The sequence below is a fragment of the Gorilla gorilla genome, chromosome 21 (assembly GCF_029281585.2).
Source record: "Gorilla gorilla gorilla isolate KB3781 chromosome 21, NHGRI_mGorGor1-v2.1_pri, whole genome shotgun sequence".
NCBI classification, from domain to species: domain Eukaryota; kingdom Metazoa; phylum Chordata; class Mammalia; order Primates; family Hominidae; genus Gorilla; species Gorilla gorilla.
Window position 1 is genome coordinate 13,885,533 of NC_073245.2, and position 19,027 is coordinate 13,904,559.

The following is a 19,027-nucleotide window of genomic DNA, read 5'->3' on the forward strand; positions in this document are numbered from 1 at the left end:
AGATAAACAAAAGGAAACTACTTATAAATTCAAAAAATAATCTTTAAAATGACTTCAGGCCAGGTGTGGTGGCTCACAGCTGTAATCTCAGCACAGCACTTTGGGAGGCCGAGGTGGGTGGATCACCTGAGGTCAGGAGTTCAGACCAGCACGGCCAACATGGTGAAACCCCGTCTCTACTAAAAATACAAAAATTAGCCGGGTGTGGTGGTGGGTGCCTGTAATCTCAGCTACTCAGGAGGCTGAGGCAGGAGAATCCCTTGAACCCGGGAAGCAGAGGTTGCAGTGAGCAGAGATTACGCCATTGCACTCCAACCTAGGTGACAAGAGTGAAACTCCACCTCAAAAAAATAAATAAAATAAAATAAAATAAAATGACTTCTGTCTAGTAAGTAACTAAAACAAATCACAGACCATTTAGAAGTTAATCACATTGTGGGAAAAAAATCTCATACTGAGAGAAAAATCCATTACCTTCAACATGGGAAAAGTATTCTTACAGACTACTGTGTAGGTGTGTAAGTATAACTGATTGTATTATCAATCTAAAAAAGAATAATGAAAATAAATGGACACAAGAATTCAATTCTGGAAAGTAGAAAAAGAACAAATCTAACAAAATAAGCCAGAAGAAGGAATTAATTAAGGTCAAACAAAAATGTATGAATTAAAACAAAACAATGAAAGGAATTGAAATCAACTAACCAAAACACTATGAATGAGACAGATAAAAAAATTCTTATGCAGAGATTTAAAAACATCCATGAGATAATTTGAGTATTAATTTTAAATTCTAGAATAGATTTTATAGGAATATAACCAAAACTGGCTCAAGAAGAAAACTTGAAAATATAGAAATATCTTCACAAAAAAGGCTTCAGACCCCAATGGCAATGAAAGTGGAACTCGCTAAATTTGCATAGATAAGTAGTCTGCTATGTACAGTAGTCCCTGCTTATCGATGGTAGATATGTTCACAGACCCCCATTGGATGCCTGAAAACCTGGATAGCACCGAGTCCTATGTTTTTTTGAACTGATAACCAAGACCCTAATGGGCAGGTAGTGTACATAGCATGCAGACACTGGGCAGGGGATGATTCACGTCCTGGGTGAGATGCAGTGAGCACGACAGCTTGAGATTTCATTACACTACTCAGAATGGTGAACAATCTAAAACTTACAAATTGTTTTGGGAATTTTCCATTTAATATTTTCAGACTACAGTTGACCATGTGTAACTGAAACTGCAGAAAGTGAAACTGAAAATAAGGGGGAACTACTGTAAACTGATTCAGAGTATACAAAAAAATGATGGAAAGCATCCCAACTCATTTAAAGGTGTAAGCATAATCCTGAAACTAAAACCACAACTTTACAGCAGAGTTCATAAACTCAAGGCCTCTGGACTGAATCTGGCCTGAACAAGTATTTTGTTTGGCCTATACAAAATTTTAAAGATTGAGATAATTTAGATTTGGGAGATTTAACATAAAATTAGCAATTTCCAGCTCTATACAGAAAAAGGTCAAATCTAATAACCCTGGGCTCCATTCTTACATGGCAAAAGCAGCCTGGAGCTGAGTGGCCTCTGCTCCCAGGCTGCCATGTTGTTGCACAATTTGTGTGTGTGTGTTGGGGGGGGCAGGGGGAGGGGGCGGTCCTGAATGCTTATGGGTTACAGTGTAAGTGTGCCTGGCCCTATTGTCAACAGAATCGCCATTTGTCACCATTTCTACCACTCCTTATCACTTCCTAATTCTGGACCAAATGTAGGTTGCCACTTGTGCTTGGGCTGTTATTTTTCTCAATGTAAATATTTCTACCTCTATCAAAAAAAAGAAAAGAAAAGAAATTGATGGTTTCATGATTTTGCCTTCTACCAAGTGTATTTGGCTGATTCAATTTCCTGCCTGGCTTCTGTTGGCACTGAGTTTGTGCCCCTGCTTTACGATTTCTATCTTTGGTTTCCCCACATCAGATGACAGAAATACCCACTTATATTCTCTTTTATTTGCATAGTTTTATGCCTTAAATTTAAATGTTTAATCCATCTTGAATTTATGGCATGGAAAAAAGACCTAAAATGGCTTTTTCCAATTTAGTCAACTATTCCAACAGCATTTATAAAATTCTTTCTCCACTGTCTTAAAGTTCTACCTTTTTCGGAGTCACTTTTTTTCTTTTTTTTTTTTGAGACAGAGTCTTGCTCTGTCTCCAGGCTGGAGTGCAGTGGCAACATCTCGGCTGACTGCAACCTCCACCTCCCAGGTTCAATCAATACTCCTGCCTCAGCCTCCCGAGTAGCTGGGACTACAGGCATGCACCACCATGCCCAGCTAATTTTTTTATATTTTTACATACATACATTACATATGAATTAGCATACCACTAATTCATATATGCTAGGGCAATATTTTCATCACTACTCTTCCTCTTTAATATTTTCAAGGCTATTCTTACATAATCTTTTTTTCAGCTAAACAAGTCTTTAAAATATTCTATTGGGCCGGGCACACTAACTCACGCCTGTAATCCCAGCACTTGGGGAGGCAGAGATGGGCAGATCACTTGAGCTCAGGAGTTCAAGATCAGCCTGGACAACAGGTAAAACCCCGTCTCTAAGAAAATATAAAAATTAGCTGGGTATGGTGGTGCATGCCTATGGTCCCAGCGACTTAGCAGGCTGAGGTGGGAGGATCACCTGAGCCCAGGAGCAGTGAGCGCTAATCGCACCACTGCACTCCAGCCTGGGCAACAGGGTGAGACCTCGTCTCTCTCTCTCTCTCTCTCAATAAATAAATAAATAAATGCTATTGTGAAGTTAATTGAAAGTACATTAAATTTATAGCTTATTTTGGGGAGAATGGGTCTTGCTATGGTTTGAATATCTGTCCCCTCCCAAACTCATCTTGAAACCTAATAACAATTTTAACAGTATTAAGAGGTAGAGGGTTGGGTGCAGTGGCTCATGTCTGTAATCCCAGCACTTTGGGAGGCCGAGGCGGGCAGATCATGAGGTCAGGAGTTCGAAAGCAGCCTGGCCAACATGGTGAAACCCCGTCTCTACTAAAGATACAAAAAATTAGCCGGGCGTGGTGGTGCGTGCCTGTAATCCCAGCTACTCGGGAGGTTGAGGCAGGAGAATCGCCTGAACCCAGGAGGTGGAGGTTGCAGTGAGCCGAGATTGTGCCATTTTGCACTCTAGCCTAGACAACAGGGTGAGACTCTGTCTCAAAAAAAAAAAAAAAAAAAAAAAAAGAGGTGGGAGCCTGCTGCAGTGGCTCACACTTATAATCCCAGCACTTTGGGAGGCCAAGGTGGGAGGATCCCTTGAGCCCAAGAGTCCCTGACTAGCCTGGGCAACATAGGGAGACCCCGTCTCTACAAAATTAAAAAAATCAGTAGCCAGGTGTGGCGACACATGCCTGTGGTCCCAGCTACTTGGGATGTTGAGGTGGAAGGATTGCTTAGGCCCGGGAGGTCAAGGCTGCAATGAGCTGTGATTGTGCCAATGTACTCCATCCACCCACCCTACATGACAGAGTGAGACCCTGTCTCTACAAACAAAGTGAGACCTTTAATAGGTGATTAGGCTATGAGGGATCTATCTTCATGAATGGATTAATGCCATTACCAAGAAAGTGGGTTCCTTATAAAAGGAAGAGTTCAGACCCCTTTTGTGTTTGTTTCTGTCTTTCCCTTTCTCCCATCTTTGCCCTTCTGCAATGTGATGCCTTCTACCATGTTATGATGCAGCAGGTACCTTGCCAGATGCCAGTATCTTGATCTTGAACTTCTTGGCTTCTAGAACTGTGAGAAACAAATTCCTGTTCATTATAAATTTCTCAGTCTGTAGTATTCTATTATGGCAGCACAAATGGACTAAGGGAGGTCTTTACATCCAGGCACATGGTATGTCTTTTCATTTATTCTAGTTTTATTTTACTACTTTCAGTAGATTTGTATAGCTTATTCATACAGGTTTTGGACTTTTCTTTAGTTTATCCCTAGTTACCATATATATATTTGCCTATACGTATTATAAATGGGGTCTTTTTTCCTTTATATTTTTTAAACTGGTTATTCCTAGCATTTAAAAAAGCTACTTCTTTGTATATTTATTTTGCAGCCTAACCTAGAAAAAATTTTAGTGCAGGTGCAACTAACTGCCATATAAATAAATCTTAATAAAGCACCCACAGAATACCCAGCTTGCAGCAGTGAGCACTCCAAGAAAAACTAGCTGCAAAATATACACCAAGACAACTAAACACAGTGGCTTTCTGTGTAATCTTTTTATTTATATATCACCTAAAATAATTATAAAAATACATATCAGCCAGGCGTCGTGGCTCACACCTGTAATCCCAGCACTTTGGGAGGCCGAGGCGGGCAGATCACCTGAGGTCAGGTGTTTGAGACCAGCCTAGCCAACATGGTGAAACCCTATCTCTATTAAAAATACAAAAATTAGCTGGGCGTGGTGATGTGCACCTGTAGTCCCAACTACCTGGGAGGCTGAGGCAGGAGAATCACTTGAACCCAGGAGGTGGAGGTTGCAGTGAGCTGAGATCACGCCACTGCACTCCAGCCTGGGTGACAGAGTGAGACTTGGTCTCAAAAAAAAAAAAAAAAAAAAGTGAAAAAGGCTGGGCACAGTGGCTCATGCCAGTAATCCCAGTGCTTTGGGAGGCTAGGGTAGGAGGACAACTTGAGCCTAGGAGTTTGAAACCAGGCTGAGCAATATAGCAATACCCAGGCAAGGTGGGGTACACCTGTAGTCCTAGCTACTCAGGCGGCTGAGGTGGGAAGACTGCTTGAGCCCAGGAATTGGAGTCTGCGGTGAGCTATGACCAGATCATACCACTGCACTCCAGTTTCGGCAACAGAGCTAGACCCTGTCTCTTAAAAAGAAAAGAAAAGAAAAGAAAGCTTTTGGCAAATTAGAAGTAATTCACTTCTTCATTGAGTATCTTTATGGCCTCTTGTGAGCTTCGGTTATCAAGATTTTCCCAGGACCTAGTCATCCCTGGCAAGGCTGCATTTCTGGATATTTGAGGACCAGACACTGTAATGCAGCACCTCCGGTGGATATCCTGCACTGAGGTTTTGAGCCTCAGCACCTAAGCTGGCCCTCCTGAATGATACCACTGCCTCACTTCCTTTAAGGTGCTCCAGTCTCTACAACTTATATTTCAAAGGTCTCCCTCTGTATTCCCAGTCTTTTATGATCTTTTATAATCTGTAAACTTAATTATTTGAAATAGACATCAGGGTTCCACCAGGGAAAAAGAGATCAGGGTTCAAAAATCTTTTATCTTCAAAAGGCAGACAGCTAGGCAAGAAATGGCTGGTGTTCCGTAAATATTTTTCTAAGAGTATCTTCTCTCTATTGTTTGAGTTTAAAGTTTGAGGTTATCCTTATTTTTTATTCTTCAGAGGATAACTCTTCTTTCTTTCAAGCTTTTTTTTTTTCTTTCAAATCTCAGTATACACCAGAAGACTTCTTTCCAGTTTTAAGAAACTGACAAGTAGGTATCTGGGTATTTTGTCTTTAAGTACCAAATCTGGAAATAAGTAACTCTGAAACCTCTCAGTCTGTAGGCAAAAGTCTGTTTTTCTACAGTAACTTCTTTAATGTTTCCTTTTCTGAGGCTTCCTCCTATTTACACTCCTTCCCATTATTTAAAGGACAGTTGGGCGGGGGAACAACAACAACAACAACAACAACAACAAACTAGGTTTATTGGAATTGCCATAAACAATTTGTCTATTCCATCTACGTTTTAATCGGGATCTTTCCATTTAGCCTTAATTTTACTGACTACCTCATTATTTCGATTCCATTTTTTCATCAAAGGATGTTGTAATTTTAAAATATGTTTCATCACAATGTTTTAGCTTTTTTTCATCTAATTCTAACCAGATGTATATATTTGTTTGAGAAAGGGTCTCACTATGTTGCCTTGGCTGGACTTGAACTCCTGAGCACCAGCAATCCTCCTGCTTCAGCCTCCAGAGTAGCTGGGCTTATAGATGTGTGGCACCATGCCTCATGTTTAATCTACTTATTTTTTTTCCCTGATCAGTTCCTTTTAATAGCCTTTGTGTTTTTTATCCTTTCCAGCCCTGTTACTGACAATTCCAATTTCTTCACAGTTTGGATTTTTTCTGTTTCTTCTGCTACCATTGTTTTCTCTGGGTTTGTGCACAGCTTTTCTCTTTGCTGCTGTTCCACAGTTCTAAAATCCAGCCTGAGGTGCTATCTTTGTTTACCATAATTGAAGTTTGTCTACTTGAATATTTTTTAAAAATTCAGATGTTTGTTATTTTGGTGAGTCCATTTTTACTCTGCCATATTCCTAGTAATTTTTTTTTTTTTTTTTTTTTTTGGTGAGATGCAGTTTCGGTCTTGTTGCCCAGGCTGGAGTGCAATGGCACGATCTTGGCTCACCCCAACCTCAGCCTCCTGGGTTCAAGCGAATTCTCCTACCTCCACCTCCAGCTACCACCTCCAGCTACCTCCACCTCCACCACCAGCTGAGATTATTGACATGTGCCACCACGCCCGGCTAATTTTGTATTTTTAATAGAGATGGGGTTTCTCCTAGTAGAGGTCTGGTTTCTCCTCGAAGACAGTTTGAGGCTGGTCTTGAACTCCTGACCTCAGGCCTTGGCTTCCCAAAGTGCTGGGATTACAAGTGTGAGCCACCATGCCCGGCCATTTTCTCTATTTTTATGTAATGATGAAATCTATTTTCAATGTAAATCATTCTATTAGATCTTTATGAGACTTCACTTTGAGGGCAAAGAAGAATTTGACGTCTCACGTTCCCTTTGTTTTTTAACTGTTCTTTTCACAGGTATGGATTTAATTCTTTTCTTTCTTCCTTCCCTTTCCTCCTTCCTTCCTTTTCCTCCTTGCCTCCTTCCTCCCTTCCTCCCTCCCTCCTCACTCTGTCGCTTGGATTGGGTGCAGTAGTGCAATCATACCTCACTGCAGCCTCGACCTCCTGAGCTCAAGGGATCCTCCTGCCTCAGCTTCCCGAGTGGCTGGGACTACAGGCACATGTCACCATACTCAGCTATTTTTTGAATTTATTTTTTGTAGAGACGGGGTTTAACCATATTGCCCAGGTTGGTCTTGAACTCCTGGCCTCAAGTGATCCTCCCTGCCTTGGCCTCCCAAAGTGTTGGGATCAGAGGCATGAGCCACCATGCCCAGTGCCTTTCTTCTGTTTTTGTGCCTCAGATTCAGTAGAACTCAAATTCCCTCCTGACATCTATATCCCAGGCATGAGTGTGCATGCAGTATAATTTTTTTTTTTTTTTTTTGAGACAGAGTCTCACTCTGTCACCCAGGCTAGAGTGCAGTGGCACAATCTAGGCTCACCGCAGCCTTGGCCTCTCGGGTTCAAGCAAATTTTCCTGCCTTAGCCTCCCAAGTAGCTGGGACTACCGGCACGTGCCACCATGCCCAGCTAATTTTTTTGCATTTTTAGTAGAGATGGGGTTTCGCCATGTTAGCCAGGATGGTCTTGATCTCCTGATCTTGTGATCCGCCCACCTTGGCCTTTTTTTTCTTTTTTTTAAAAGAGGCAGAGTCTTGCTCCATCACCCAAGCTGGATTGCAGTAGCATGATCATAGCTCACTGCAGCCTCAAACTCCTAGGGTCAAGGGATCCTCTTACCCTGGCTTCCTAAAGCATTGGGATTACAGGCGTAAGCCACAACTCCCAGCCCTATACTTTTACAAAGAATCTGCTAATCAACATTTAACTACTGACTTCTACATGATTCATTGTTTTTTGATTAATTGATGGCAGCACTCTTAGGAATATGGGTTAGGGGGAAACAACACAGAGTGATGCAGAGACAGAAGGAGGATGAAATAGAAGACAAGTTATAAAGGAAGAAAATACTCTCAGGTTGAAATTTACATCATAATTACACAAAGGCAGTGTGAAAAGAAATACGAAGCAATGAGCGGTTCCCATCTCAACATGAAATAAACTCTAGGGGTAATACCATAACTACTTAATTTTAGAAAAAAGCTGATTTAGTTCCCAAGAAAACATGTTTTTTTCTGCTGTGAGGAAAATCAAAACGCAACAGGACAGCAATACCTCATTTTGGCACTCAAAACTATCCTCTAATTATCTGCAGATGTTTAATTTTAAATCTCTCTCAAGTTTGATGAATGGGCCTGTGAGCCTCTTTACTCAGAGCCAATTTTTAGTCTACATTAAAGACTCATTAGCTCCTGGTTCTATTAGGTCAGCATAACAGATATCTGCAGAGCACAAAACAAATATGATTCTTAAAAATTTGGTGTTTCCATGAAAAGAATCCCATAATAGAGGATTCGATGAGCCACATGAACAGAGGTTCTGAGATTCTCATAATATTTAAAGAGCTCAGCCTCTTCTGTGATTGTACTGGACTCTTGGAAGGGGATGAGTGGGAACATAAAGAGTTTTCACTGCAGGCAGTAATTTACAGTAAACTAGAGAGTATTCACTCTTAAGAGGCTGGCTAGATATATGAGAAAAACACAAGCAAGCATAGGTAGAGATCATGTAAATTAGGGAAATTAAACAAAAATTTTCCAGATGTATAGGTAACTAATCACATATGTAAGCATCTTCATCTTCAGCAGCAGCAGCAGCTTAAAATAAAAAAAAATTTTTTTTTTTTGGTATTTCAGGCTGGGCATGGTCGCTCATGCCTATAATCCCAGCACTTTGAGAGGCCAAGGTGAGAGGACAGCTTAGGCCCAGGAGTTCAAGACCAGACTGGACAACATGGCAAGACTCCGTCTCTACAAAAAAATTTAAAAATTAGCCAGGTGTGATGATATGCACCTGTGATCCCAGATACTCAGGAGACTGAGGTGAGAAGGTTGCTTGAGCCCAGGAAGTCAATGCTGCAGTGAGCTGTGATCATGTCACTGCACTCCAGCCTGGGTGACAGAGAATGATCTTGTCTCAAAAAAAAAAATAAATAAAATAAAAAATAAAAAAAATTGGTGTGTCCAGTAACTGGAATAAACAGCACTTATCATTAATGTTAACCTACTTATTCACTGGAATTAATATAGAGATGGCTCATGAAAAGAAACTCTTTTTTTTTTTTTTTGAGACATGGTCTTGCTCTGTGGCCCAGGCTGGAATGCAGAGGTGCAATCACAGATCACTGCAGCCTCAACCTCCTGGGCTCAAGCAATCCTTCTGCTGCCTTAGCCTCCCCAGGAGCTGCAACTATATGCATGGACCATGAAGTCCAGCTAATTTTTTTATTTTTATAGAGATGGGGTCTTGCTATTTTGCCCAGGCTGGTCTGGAATTCTTGAGCTCAAGGGATTCTCCTGCCTTGACCTCAGAAAGTGCTGGGATTACAAGCGTGAGCCACAGCACCAGGCCCATATGAAATTTTTTGAAAAATATTTTGGATAATAGATTATGTTATTTGAAAATGGCTGTATCTTTTTTAATCCTTCAAGAAAACCAACCTGATTGTAAAGAAGAAATTAAAATGATTATTTGCAGGTGACGGTAAAATAAAAAAGAATCTTATTAAAAGAACAAAAAGAATACTTACTAATAAATACATGCAATCTGTATTAAGAAAATATAAAAGACACAAAAGAAGATGTGAATGACTAAAATACCCTCTTCTTGGTTATAAAGACTCTAAATATTATAAAGATGTCAATTTTCCTTAAATCTATCAATTTAATGCAGATACAATTCAAAAAAACTGACACGGTTTGTCTTTTCTGAGAGGACAAGAGTGGTAAAAAGGCTAATTCTAGTTTAAAAGTAAAAATGAAAATGAAAGCACAGCCAGAAATATTCTAAAAAAGAAAAACCTGGCTGGGTGCGGTGGCTCACGCCTGTAATCCCAGCACTTTAGGAGGCCGAGGCAGGCGGATCACGAGGTCAGGAGATCGAGACCATCCTGGCTAACACGGTGAAACCCTGTCTCTACTAAAAATACAAAAAATTAGTCAGGCGTGGTGGCGGGCGCCTGTAGTCCCAGGTACTCGGGAGGCTGAGGCAGGAGAATGGCGTGAACCCTGGAGCCGGAGCTTGCAGTGAGCCAAGATTGCACCACTGCCCTCCAGCAAGACTCTGTCTCAAAAAAAAAAAAAAACCTGTGCTGCTGACACTTGAATTGACCGATGAACAGGACAGAATAGAGGTACGACAGCTGCTGTTTACCAAATATTTTCAGCTTTCCATCTTCCTTCGGCACACATGTATGACTGTATTTTCCTGCTGTTTTGTCGTGGGTAGGGTCACGTGACTAAAACTTGTCAGCGAGCTGTGAAGGGAACTGATGTATATCTCTTTCAGGCTGAACATTTTATTGATGGTGTGAGAGTCTCCAGGCCCCTCTTTCCCTTAGTCAGGAAAGCTGGTAATGTTCAAGATGGTGGCAACTCCATTAGTTTCTGAGTGAGAAGACACGGAGTAGAGCTCTCAGCCAACTCTTGATGAACATGTACCAAAAGGAAGGAAAATTCTTGTTATAAGCCATTAAGATTTTGAGGTTGTCTGTTACCACAACATAACCTAGCCTATGCTGGCAGATACAAGAAAGTTAAAGAATAGTCCAAATTAATATAGGAATCATAAAGCTGACATTTCCCATTAGAGAGAAAGAGAGAGAGATGGATTATTCACAAATGATATTGGGACAATTAGGTAGCCAGTTGAGAAAAAAAATTAAGATAGCCTTATTCTTTGTATTAAAATATATCTGAGCTGTACCTAAGGTTTAAATATAAAAAATGAAATTATGAAAATATTAAAAGATATCAAAGAAATTAAAAAATAATCTCAAAATGGGGAAGGCCTTTCTAAGTAAAACTCAGAAACACCCCCCAAAAAAATCCACAGAAACTTTCTGCTTGGGGGAAAAAAGTACTCTCACACATTATCAGTGGAATTGTGAGTAGAATTATTGGCTTCCACAAGAGCAACTCAGCAAAATTATATATGCACTTACCTATTGACCCAGCAATTCCACATTTAGGAATTTATCTTTCAGATGTACTTGCATGCATACTCAAAGACACATTTGTACCAGGCTCTTCACACAACCTTGTTTATAAAAGCAAAAGGTTGGAAGCAACCTAAATATGTAATTGGTTAAGTCACAGAATATCATCACAATCTAATGTTTTACAGTTGTTAAAGAATGATATCAGGTCAGTTATGGTGGCTCACACCTGTAATCCCAGCACTTTGGGAGGCCAAGGTGGGAGGACTGCTGGAGGCCAGGAGTTAGAGACCAGCCTGGGCCAACACAGTTAAAAAAATAATATATATATACACACACACACATATATATATTTTTTAATTAGCTGGGCATGGTGGCACATGCTTGTAGTCCTAGGTACTCAGGAGGCTGAGGTTAGAGGATCATCTGTGACCCAAGGTTCGAGACTACAGCAAGCTATGATCACATCACTGCATCCCAGCCAAGATGACAGAGCAAGATCTTGTCTCTAAAAATTAAAAAAAAAAATGTAGATTTGGCACAGTTCCATGATAACACTGCTAAGTAAAAAACAAAACAAAACAAAAAAAAACACACAGGACAGTGCATGTGGCATATCACCTCTGATATAAAAAGAAAAGAGAAGCTAGGTTTGTATATGTCTAAAAAGGTCTCTAGAAAAATATATAAAAAACTGGTATCAGTGATTGAGCCTCTGACAGGGCTGGAAGGAGAATGACTTCACTGAATACCTGTTTATAATATCTTTAGTATTTTGCTGCTAGGATATGTTAATGTTACCTATTAAGGAGAATAAAAAATTTAATTGTAAATGGAATTGGAAGAAGCTATTTTTATTTTTATTTATTTTTTAAACAACTTTTTTTTTTTTTTTTTTGAGATGGAGTCTCGCTCTGCCACCCAGGCTGGAATGCGGTGGTGCCATCTTGGCTTACTGCAACCTCCGCCTACCTGGTTCAAGTGATTCTCCTGCCTCAGCCTCCCAAGCAGCTTGGGACTACAGGCATGTGCCACCATGCCCAGCTAATTTTTTGTATTTTTAGTAGTGATAGGATTTCACCATGTTAGCCAGGATGGTCTCAATCTCCTGACCTCATGATCCGCCTGCCTAGGTCTCCCAAAGTACTGGGATTACAGGCGTGAGCCACTGCTCCATGCCTTAAGAAGCTATTTTTAAAGAAAATTGTCCCAGTTGTTTGTAAAGATTCACCGAAATGTAAAAACCTTGATTCTTATTTAAAAAACTTAGTTGAAAATCCTGGCTTTTTCTGGATAAATGTAGTGAGGAAAAATTATCACAAGGATAATTAGATACTTCACAAATATCCTATAGCTATCTGTCTTAAATCAGCATTTGCTTAGATAAGGTAATCATTTAATGATCATTTTAATTATACATTTATAATTATATATAAATTGTTTCTTCTCAGTTGTCTAATATCTCTCGAATGACAGTAAAATAACATGAATAATGCACATTATTGTCTTAATCTAATGAGATTGCTTTCATGAATAGAATATGTGTGGCTATATACACACACACAAGCACACACACACACACACACACACGGAATTTCCATCTATACTTGCTAATACACTACTTTTTACTGAGTTGGAAAATGTACTCCTTGAGCGCAGAATTACATTGATTGTAATCCTCTAATACTACATTGATTACATCCAGTGTAGCAATACAATACTCCTTGAGGATAACAGAGATCTTACTCATTACTTTACCCACTCAATAACAGTTAGCTTTTTAAAGTATTTCTCTTTATTCAAAGGTAAGCACTACTGATGAGCAGCTCTGACTTCACTAGGAAATCTTCCATGTCTTTGATCTCTTTTGGTTTTAGCATTAGACTGACATTTTTGGACAAAACTCTGATTGAGCTATGTGAGGCTACTTTAGTAAAGCAGTTATATCAACATACAGGAAGAAGAATAATTACAATCTGGTTGAAACCACACTGCAGCACTTTACCAGGCAGAATCAGAGCATGAAGCCACATGAAATACGGACTTAGAATAAACTTTAGATGTAAGTTTGTAACACAGATTACAAACTCGGATGTAAAACAAGAAATATAAAATTTCATCACAGGTACCTGGTAGCACTTCAGTATTTTGTCTTTTTTTTTTTTTGCTGTTGTTCATTTGTACACTTCAGTATTTTGAATAAGTTCCTTGTTTTCAATTAGTTATAGAATAATTTACTTCTGCAAACAAACTACAAGGTTGTAAGTCTCGTACAATTGGTAGACTGGACATTGTATCTCTCTAGGGTCTCCCTTGAAAATAGCTCCATGGATTCCATTAATGACTTTGGCTTTAAATTTCATGGAAACTGACAGATTTGGGATTTTCATATTTGAAATTCTCTTCCTAGTGTCATAATTTCCAAAGCAAAAAGGCTAGACATTGGCTTAAATAAGTCAAAATAATATGCAAGTAAATCTTTGTATTAAATAGACTACAGTGTTCAGCTTACTACTTTGTTTCTTTGTCATATTGGTTTAGGTTCAAATGGATTGTTAATAATAAAAATGTTATAAGCACAATTTTAAACATATCATCGATGGATTTTGATTACATCCAATGTAGCAATACAATTAATCTAGGAAAAATTACCTAAAAAGAGTTAGCCTGATGTATAATCCCTGAAACTGGAGAACCTTTTTTTTCCAAGTGATTAATTTGGATATTAATCAAAATGAACATTTTACATTGTGCTTTAGAGTTTGTGACTAGGATGTATACATATTATTTAATCCTTATAATCACTATGGGATAGATATCATGCTCCCCAGTATTCAGATGAAAAATTGAGACTCAGAAAAGTCAGGCTAGCTGCCCAAACTGAAACCACGAGTGAGTGGTAGAAGAAACTGAAACTCACATCTTTTTTTTTTTTTTGAGGCAGAGTCTCACTCTACTACCCAGGCTGGAGTACAGTGGCCCGATCTCAGCTCACTGCAACCTCCACCTCCCACATTCAAGTGATTTTCCTGCCTCAGCCTCCCGAGTAGCTGGATTACAGGAGCCCGTCACCACACCCAGCTAAGTTTTGTATTTTTAGTAGAGATGGGGTTTCACCATGTTGGCCAGGCTGGTCTCAAACTCCTGACCTCAAGTGATCCGCCCACTTCAGCCTCCCAAAGTGCTGGGATTACAGGCGTGAGCCACCACTCCTGGCCACATATCTGAAATCAAACCTCTTACTCTTCCCATGAGAACCTGCTGCCTTCCATGGACCTTGATAAGCCTGCACTGCACTGGTAGGGTTAGAATGGATACACAAGTAAAAACAATTTCCATGGTTGGTTCCTGTGGGCAGTTAGTATGCTGATGCATCTTGGATCATCTTCACTGCCTTAGAGAGCCTCCAGAAAGGCCCACACCATAATTCCTAAATAACTGGCAACAAGGTATATATTTTTAAACTTTTTATTTTGAAATAATTTTCGATTTATAGAAAAGTTGCAAGAGTTCCCAAATACCCTTCGCCTAACTTCCCCAAATGTTAAAATCTTACCTAAGGATAGCAGAAAGACAGGAAATCAACAGATATAATCCTATTAACTAAAATACAGACTTTATGCAATTTTTGCCAGCTTTCCCACTAATATTCTTTTCCTGTTCTAGGATCCCACATTGCATTAATTGTATCTCTTTAGTCTCCTCCAATCTGTGACAAAGAACTGTGTCTTTTAAATTAAAATTAATCAATGTTCATTTTATTCTGAAAATGTCATGGCACTTCTCGAAACAGCATTGAATATTAAAAACCTGCTTTGGGAATTGCTAGGTCTATGAGATAATCAAGAAAACATCCTGAAATAAAGAGCCAGAGTGGCCCTAAAGATAGAAAAAAAATCACTCTTTAAATAAAGGTAGGAATTGGCTGTGACAATCTGAATGTATCAGTTGTATTTGTGACACCTGTCCATCAACAGTCAGTTATAACTCCCTGGAAAAGCACAGGGTTAAAACACCTACCTCTGGAGTATAACAGATAGAAATCAATACAACTCTGTTTAATGAAGCAGTCATTAAAGAGTTATTTAATTTGTTTTAAATTAAAGGAGTTGAGTTTGTTCATTCTACAGACAGGGTAAATTAATAACTAAATTCAAGTATACAAAGGTGATTAGAAGGCACTAAATTTTCTCTACATAGTGATCTCCTTTTCTAATTGGTAGCATAAAGTTGCTGAACTGTCAGTGATCCTAATTCAAAACCAAACCCCTGGGAAAGGTGAAAAGTCTTTGGACCCTGTTGAAGCTACTCTGGGAGAAGTGTCAACAGGGTTCTCTATAAACCTCGACAGCTCACTTCTTATTCTTGAGGATTCTAGATTGAGCACATTAATTCCAGGACTTTAATGGTGAATTCTTAGTTACCCAAAAAGGTATTAGAATTCCTACAGGAGTTTAGAATCCCTGAAGACAAAAGACTACAATGCATAAACTGCACGTACTAAAAGTGAAATAAAGAAGTTTAGTAAACCACAAGCACTTCTAGAGTGGTAAAACAGCAACAAGCTAACAAATGAAAAATGGAAGATTCTTTCATTGTACAGCCTTAAAAGTGAGAGAAAACAATGTCACTGATAGTTTAGCAATTCATAGCCAGGAACTGAGAGCAAATTAGAGAAGGCTGCATGGCACTAAGTGGGTTCCATGAAAGATGGCATAGCAGAGGCAGTAACCTTACAGAGTTGAGTTTAGCCATGCCCCACCACTGGGACTTGTAGGCAAGTCTCAATGTCCCATCTATAATATAGGGAGAGTTACCCACATCCACCTCTGGGGTGTGCCTGGCATATAGTGAGTGCTCATCATTCCCATCAGGTCTCTTTTTGTTCTCTGGTGTGAGGCTGGCATTGGGGTTAGGAATCACTTGGGCCTGAGCCACATCTCCCTGGGCCACTCTGGGTTAGATCTACATCTTTGAGCCTGAACCACAAGTGGACTCCTTTCTGAAGTGACAGGGGCAGGGTACAGAACACTGAGAAACAGACATTAGTTTAGCTACATTTCTTCAACAACAATTTCCAGATAGCCAACCTGTATAAATTAAAACCCTATCTGTTTTTAGATCTAAATTTTGTAGAAGGAAAATTCTACAGCCACAAAACAGCATCTAAGATGTTCATGACTAATTCAGCATTCTTCAAATGGTTATGAATCAGCAAAGTGTGCAGGCTGCCTGGTAGTTTGACACTGGTGATAATTACCTTGCATTTCTAGATATTACAGTCCTAAGCACTGCCTGAAAGTCTCCCCTTTGTTTACTAGGATCACCTCGTTCTTTTAAGAAAGATATGTGAAGACTTCATCTTTAAAATGATTTTAGGCAGCCAATGGAACAACTGAGACAATGGGGCAGATCAAATGTTATTTCAATATTTGGGGGGTGAATTTGGTTCTGCTTTTTTTTTTTCAAAAATGCTGAAAATCACAATCATTTCAGAACAGTGAATAATCCTCTAAATGAGTCTTAAAGAATCAAGACTTGCAATTTCATTAGCCCTGAAAGCTCTCTTTCCTTTATAAAAATGTTTTACAAGACTACTACTAATCTTCATCACACAAAGCGCTATTATTCTGGTTTTATAGATGGATATATTAAAGACTACACAAGTTTGTAATTTTTCTCTTCCTTCAAGATCAGGAATGAATGATGAGTGCCTCAGGTCATATGAAGCTGTACAAGATATACGCTCCCAGTAAGGTCACAGTACGTCAAGAGTTGGGTCTATTCTCTACTTCATCATTTTCCCCAGGGGCTCACAGACTCACTGGAAAAATTTACACTTAACCAAACTCACAAGAGATTGGCTCATAAACCGTAATATCAACTCCAAAATTCAAACCAGAAAATATATTTAGCAGGTTTCTTTTGGAAGATTCTCTGCACTAACACAATTACAGAAAAGAGAATGACATATTCTTTTTAAAATATATATATTTTGTAGAGATCGGATCTTGTATATTAGTATATTCTCTGAATGGACATTTCCATTTAGAGAATCAGTATCGGCTACGAGAAACAGAAGCCTCCTTCTCTAGAGGAAGCTAGAGAATGGTAGCTGCTCTTTGGTTTTCCTTTTGTTTATCATTAATGAGTCTGTATCAGAGACTGATGGTTTTCTGTCCTACCCCACCCTCAATATCTGTTCTCCCTTTCTTCCACTTAATTAGAATTTTTGGTTGGGCATGTGACTACACTTCCTAGCCTTCCTTGCAGCTGTGCACGGCCATATGTCTCAGTTCTGGCCAATGTAACTGATGCACATGAAGTTGTCTGGGAATCATGCTTAACAGAATACTGACAGGTGCCTTCTATCTTCTGCTTCATCCCTTTCTCCATCCTGTACCTGCAATGGGTGCTACCATTTTCCTCAATAAAAATGAGGTTTACACCCAAGAGGAGGGCAGAGTGGTAAGAGAGAACTAGGAGTAAGTAGTAAAATGTCCCTGATGCCATGAAGCTCCATTCCAGATCTGTACCAACTTTTACATGAATAAGAAATACATTTTAGGCTGGGCGTGGTGGCTCACGCCTGTAATCCCAGCACTTTGAGAGGCCGAGGCAGGCGGATCACGAGGTCAGGGGATCGAGACCATCCTGGCTAACACGGTGAAACCCCGTTCTCTACTAAAAAAAAAAAAAAAAACAAAAATTAGCCAGGCGTGGTGGCGGGTGCCTGTAGTCCCAGCTACTCGGGAGGCTGAGGCAGGAAAGTCGCTTGAACCCAGGTGGCAGAGGTTGCAGTGAGCCGAGATCACGCCACTGCACTCCAGCCTGGGCAACCGACAGAGCAAGACTCCGTCTCAAAAAAAAAAAAAAAAAAAAAAAGAAATACATTTTAATCTTATTTTAAGCCACTTGTTCCAGGTTTTCTGTCACTCACAGCTGAAACCTTCCAATATACTGATGTTCTAGGTAGGTCAGTACTATTTTAAATTATTTTGTATTCACAGACCATTTAGAATAACAGATCATGGATTCTAATTCTAGTTCAGAAAAATACAGGATTTTTTTTTTTTTTTTTGAGGCAGGGTCTTGTTCTGTTGCCCAGGTTGGAGTGCAATGGTGTGATCATGGCTCACTGTAGCCTCAAACTCCCATGCCCAGACAATCCTCCCTCTTCAGCCTCCAGAGTAGCTCGAACCACAGACATGTGCTACCACGCCCAGCTAATTATTTTTTTTTTTCCACAGATGGGGTTTCCCTATGTTTCCCAGGCTGCTCTCAAACCCCTGGGCTCAAGTGATCTTCCTGCTTTGGCATCCCAAAGTGCTGGGGCTACGGATGTAAGCCACTGCACCTGGACAGAAAAATATGGCTTTTGCTAAGACTATAGATACTTATGACACTACATTAGGCAACTAATTAGAATATAGGAAATCTAACATTACAATGTAATCTTTTTGATATGATGTTAGAAATAATGGGGACCATCGGCAATACATTTGCCAATTATTTTCACAGAACTATATTCAGCACTAATTAAGTATCGCAGTCCAAATGCCCCACTTTTCAGAGGAAGAGATTGAGGCACACAGACGCTGGGTTTTCAAAGCTAAAAGGCTGGCTTTTATTTTTCAAACTACATCCAAAAATTTGAGGGGGAATATGCTCTAAGGGTTGTACTTCTAAGTATCCTGTCCCCAACAGCTCATTTATACTAATATGCAATAATTGGTTATCCTGAAATAAAATACTTAGCATTCAGCCCATCAAGCTCACATAAGAATAAAAAATGTGGCCAGGCGTGGTGGCTCAGGCTTGTAATCCCAGCACTTTGGGAGGCCAAGGCGGGCGGATCACAAGGTCAGGAGTTCGAGAGCAACCTGACCAACAAGGTGAAACCCCGTCTCTACTAAAAATACAAAAATTAGGCTGGGCGTTGTGGCTCACGTCTGTAATCCCAGCACTTTGGGAGGCCAAGGTGGGTGGATCACCTGAGGTCACGAGTTCGAGACCAG

At 39.8% G+C, this 19,027-nt stretch overlaps 1 protein-coding gene across 6 annotated transcripts in view; it reads right to left on the minus strand.

Annotated features, from left to right (window-relative positions):
• The window catches only part of RNF24 (ring finger protein 24), a 94,048-nt gene that overhangs the window by 54,140 nt on the left and 20,881 nt on the right, over nucleotides 1-19,027 (minus strand). The window contains exon 1 of one of the 6 annotated variants that reach the window (XM_055372506.2): nucleotides 10,226-10,646. The exons of the other annotated variants lie outside the window; for them this stretch is intronic. Within the exon in view, the coding sequence (XP_055228481.1) occupies nucleotides 10,226-10,263 (38 nt within the window). The 5' untranslated portion in view covers nucleotides 10,264-10,646. Of the gene's footprint in view, nucleotides 1-10,225; nucleotides 10,647-19,027 lie in introns of those variants that run through there. 6 annotated transcript variants of the gene reach the window in all.